Source organism: Carlito syrichta, unplaced genomic scaffold (genome assembly GCF_000164805.1).
Source record: "Carlito syrichta isolate Samal-C Ts95f unplaced genomic scaffold, Tarsius_syrichta-2.0.1 Scaffold303106, whole genome shotgun sequence".
NCBI lineage: Eukaryota > Metazoa > Chordata > Mammalia > Primates > Tarsiidae > Carlito > Carlito syrichta.
In genome coordinates this window covers 343,773-346,698 of record NW_007247202.1, presented here as the reverse complement: position 1 = coordinate 346,698, position 2,926 = coordinate 343,773, and the positions used below count along the sequence as shown (strand labels likewise).

Below are 2,926 nucleotides of genomic sequence, written 5' to 3'. Positions count from 1 at the left end.
CCCCGGAGGAGGGGTGCTGGGTGTGTCCGGGTGTCTACTCCTGCCTGTCTGCTGCAGAGCGTGGCTTAGCAGAGTTCTCGGTCGGAGAAGCGCACCAGGCAGCGGCAGTAACTGCGGGCCCGGCGTACGGCAGCCATCTTCGCGGGGCAGGGGGCCAGATCGGGGCGCGCTGGGGCGGTGGCGGCGGCCAGGGACTCGGGGAGCGGAGGGACGCCCGTGCCAGCCGAGGCCGAGGACTGTGCGAGCACCGGAGCGCCGGCCCTACTGGAGACCCCGAACGCCGCTGCGGAGCTGCCCCCTTGGTTGCGGAGACCTGCGCCTGCGCGCGGAGCATGCGCAGTGCCGCCGGCGCGCTGCGCGCGGCTCGGCGCCCTGCCTCGCGCGGCCTTGTAGGGGTCGTCGGCCTCGGCGCAGGCTGAGTCTGTTGGTGACCCGCCTCTCAGACTCGACCTACGTATTCGGCGCAGTGAACACCTAGGTGAACTTGGAACGAGTGTTATCCCAAAAGCGTGTGTAACCCACATTGTGGATTGAGTCCCTAATGCAAGCCGCCCTTAGGGACGTCGAACCGGACGCTCGAGGTACTCCGGCTAGAGTCCTGCGCCAGAATGCGGGAAAACAGCGAAATGCGCGACAATCACAAGCTGTAATAACAATTTAACTTTTTAAGAGTACATGTAGGCACTGGAGGTTGAGGAAAAGATGCGCTTAGGTGCCAAGCAGGGGAAAAGGCAAGAAAAGAACCAATGTAAAGCAAGGCGGACTACAGATACCATAATGCAATGGGGGAAGGACTTGCGGCGCAAGGCTCTGAAATCCGAGTCCTGCGGAGGCGGCGCCCGCGAGGCACCCTGGGATTTGTAGTCCGCCTCCGCACCGAGCACCGGAACCTACACATGGCCCTCGCCCCACCTCTTAAAGCCCAAACACCCTATTGCACTTAAGTGAAGGTACGTATTAGGCGATGTTTTATTTTTCCACAATTTAAACCTTTTTAACTACGGAAGTTTGCATGCTCTGTGAAAACAGACAGCCCTGATAGCCTCTTACCTTCATGTAGTAGAAATTTACAGGAACTTATTATGATCATCAGAATTCCAAATATTCAACGAGCTCATGGAGTTTATATTTCTAATCCACTATTTTATTCTGGAGAGTTCAGAAAACCATTTGGGGCAGAGAAATGGTGGCGAGAGAATGATGAACTACAATGAGTCTAAATGCCATGTTTTAAAATTAATTAATTAATTAATTAGAGATGAGGCCTCATTATTGCTCAGGCTGGACTGCAGTGGCGCAATCATAGCTCACTGCATCCTCGAACTTCTGGGCTCAAGGGATTCTCCTGCCTCAGCCTCCCAAGTATCTGGGACTACAAGTGTGTGCCACCACACCCAGCTGATTTATTTTTAATGTCATTTATTTATTTATTTATTGCTGTAGAGACGAGGTCTCACAAGTTGCCCAGGCTGATCTTGAACCCCTGAGCTCAGGCAATCCTCTAGCCTCAGACTCCCAAAGTGCCCAGCTATTAAAATTTTTATAGTAAAGACTAGGTGTCTATGTTGCCCAGGCTGATCTCCAACTCCTGGCCTCCCAAAGTGCCATTAGTTACTGCGCCAGGACTGTTTTTATTTGCACCCTAAGTCAGTTACCTATAAAAAGTAGCTTGATGTTTAAAAAAGGTCAAAAATTTAAATTTTTAGGTTTTTGTTTTTTTTTTTGAGTCAGAGTCTCACTCTGTCGCCCAGACTGGAGTGCAGTGGCCGCTCCCAGCCACCACAGCCTCGACCTGTTGGGCTCCAGCGATCCTTCCGCCTCAGCCTTCTGAGTAGCCAGAATCACAGGCATGCGCTGCCACGCCCGGCTGATTTTTTGATTTATTGTAGAGATGAGGTCTCCTGCCCAGGGGAGTCTCGAACCCGCGGGCTCAGGCAATCCACTCACCTCAGCCTCCCAAAGACGCGGGATTACAGGCTGAGCCACCAAGCCCGGCCAGCTGATATTTTTATGTTCTCAACTCTCCAACATAACCCAGACAGTATGTGAACAATGTGAAGTGTGTGCCCCAAACAACCCCCAGCAGGGTCCTAGAATCTCCCCTGGAATGCAGAGTGTTGGAGGGGCTCCATTTGAAAATATAGTTGTGGACTTTATGGAGCTTCCCTTGGTCAGGGACTACAAATATCTCTTAGTTTTTTTGTTTTGTTTTGTTTTGTTTGAGTTGGAGTCTCACTCTGTCGCCCAGACTGGAGTGCAGTGGCCACTCCAGGCCACCGCAGCCTCGACCTGCTGGGCTCCAGCGATCCTTCCGCCTTAGCCTTCCAAGTAGCCAGAATTACAGGCGTGCACTACCAGGCCCGGCTAAATTTTTGATTTATCGTAGAGATGAGGTCTCGCCTGCACAGGCGGGTCTCGAACCCGCGGACTCAGGCAATCCACTCACTTCAGCCTCCCAAAGGCGTGGGATTACAGGCTGAGCCACCAAGCCTGGCTATCTCTTAGTTTTTGTATGTATTTTCTCTGATCGGGTAGAAGCCTTTCCTACCTGCACTGAAAAGGCACATGAAGTGGTGCGCCTGCTTCTAAGGGAAATCATTCCCCAATTTGGAATCCCAATCACTATAGGGTCAGAAAATGGGCCAGCATTTATAGCTGGGGTAATACAGTCAATGGCAAAGGGCTTAGGAATCACATGGAAATTACACACTGCTTACTGCCCCCAGAGCTCCAAAAAGGTGGAACAAATGAACCAGACTCTGAAATTACAGCTAAGCAAGCTATGTCAGGAAACCCACCTATGTTGGGATCAGCTGTTGCCAATTGCTTTACTAAGAATTAGGTCTAGTTCCACTAAGCAGACAGGGTTCTCCCCTTTTGAAATTCTTTATGGGTGCCCTCCCCCCCGCCCCCATTTTTTTTTTGA

At 51.7% G+C, this 2,926-nt stretch overlaps 2 protein-coding genes across 2 annotated transcripts in view; both read right to left on the bottom strand.

Moving 5' to 3' along the window:
• LOC110595610 lies at positions 1 to 524 on the bottom strand. The gene has a single exon (XM_021712153.1). It carries the CDS (start codon positions 522 to 524, stop codon positions 66 to 68), a length of 459 nt encoding a protein of 152 aa, XP_021567828.1. The 3' UTR covers positions 1 to 65.
• Positions 1 to 2,926, bottom strand: part of FBXO9 (F-box protein 9) — a 36,444-nt gene that overhangs the window by 31,495 nt on the left and 2,023 nt on the right. The gene's annotated exons all lie outside the window — the stretch shown is intronic.

Bases quoted from the DNA above. Each gene is read 5' to 3' on its own strand.
- LOC110595610 (XM_021712153.1), bottom strand. From the start codon at position 524: ATGTGGGTTACACACGCTTTTGGGATAACACTCGTTCCAAGTTCACCT.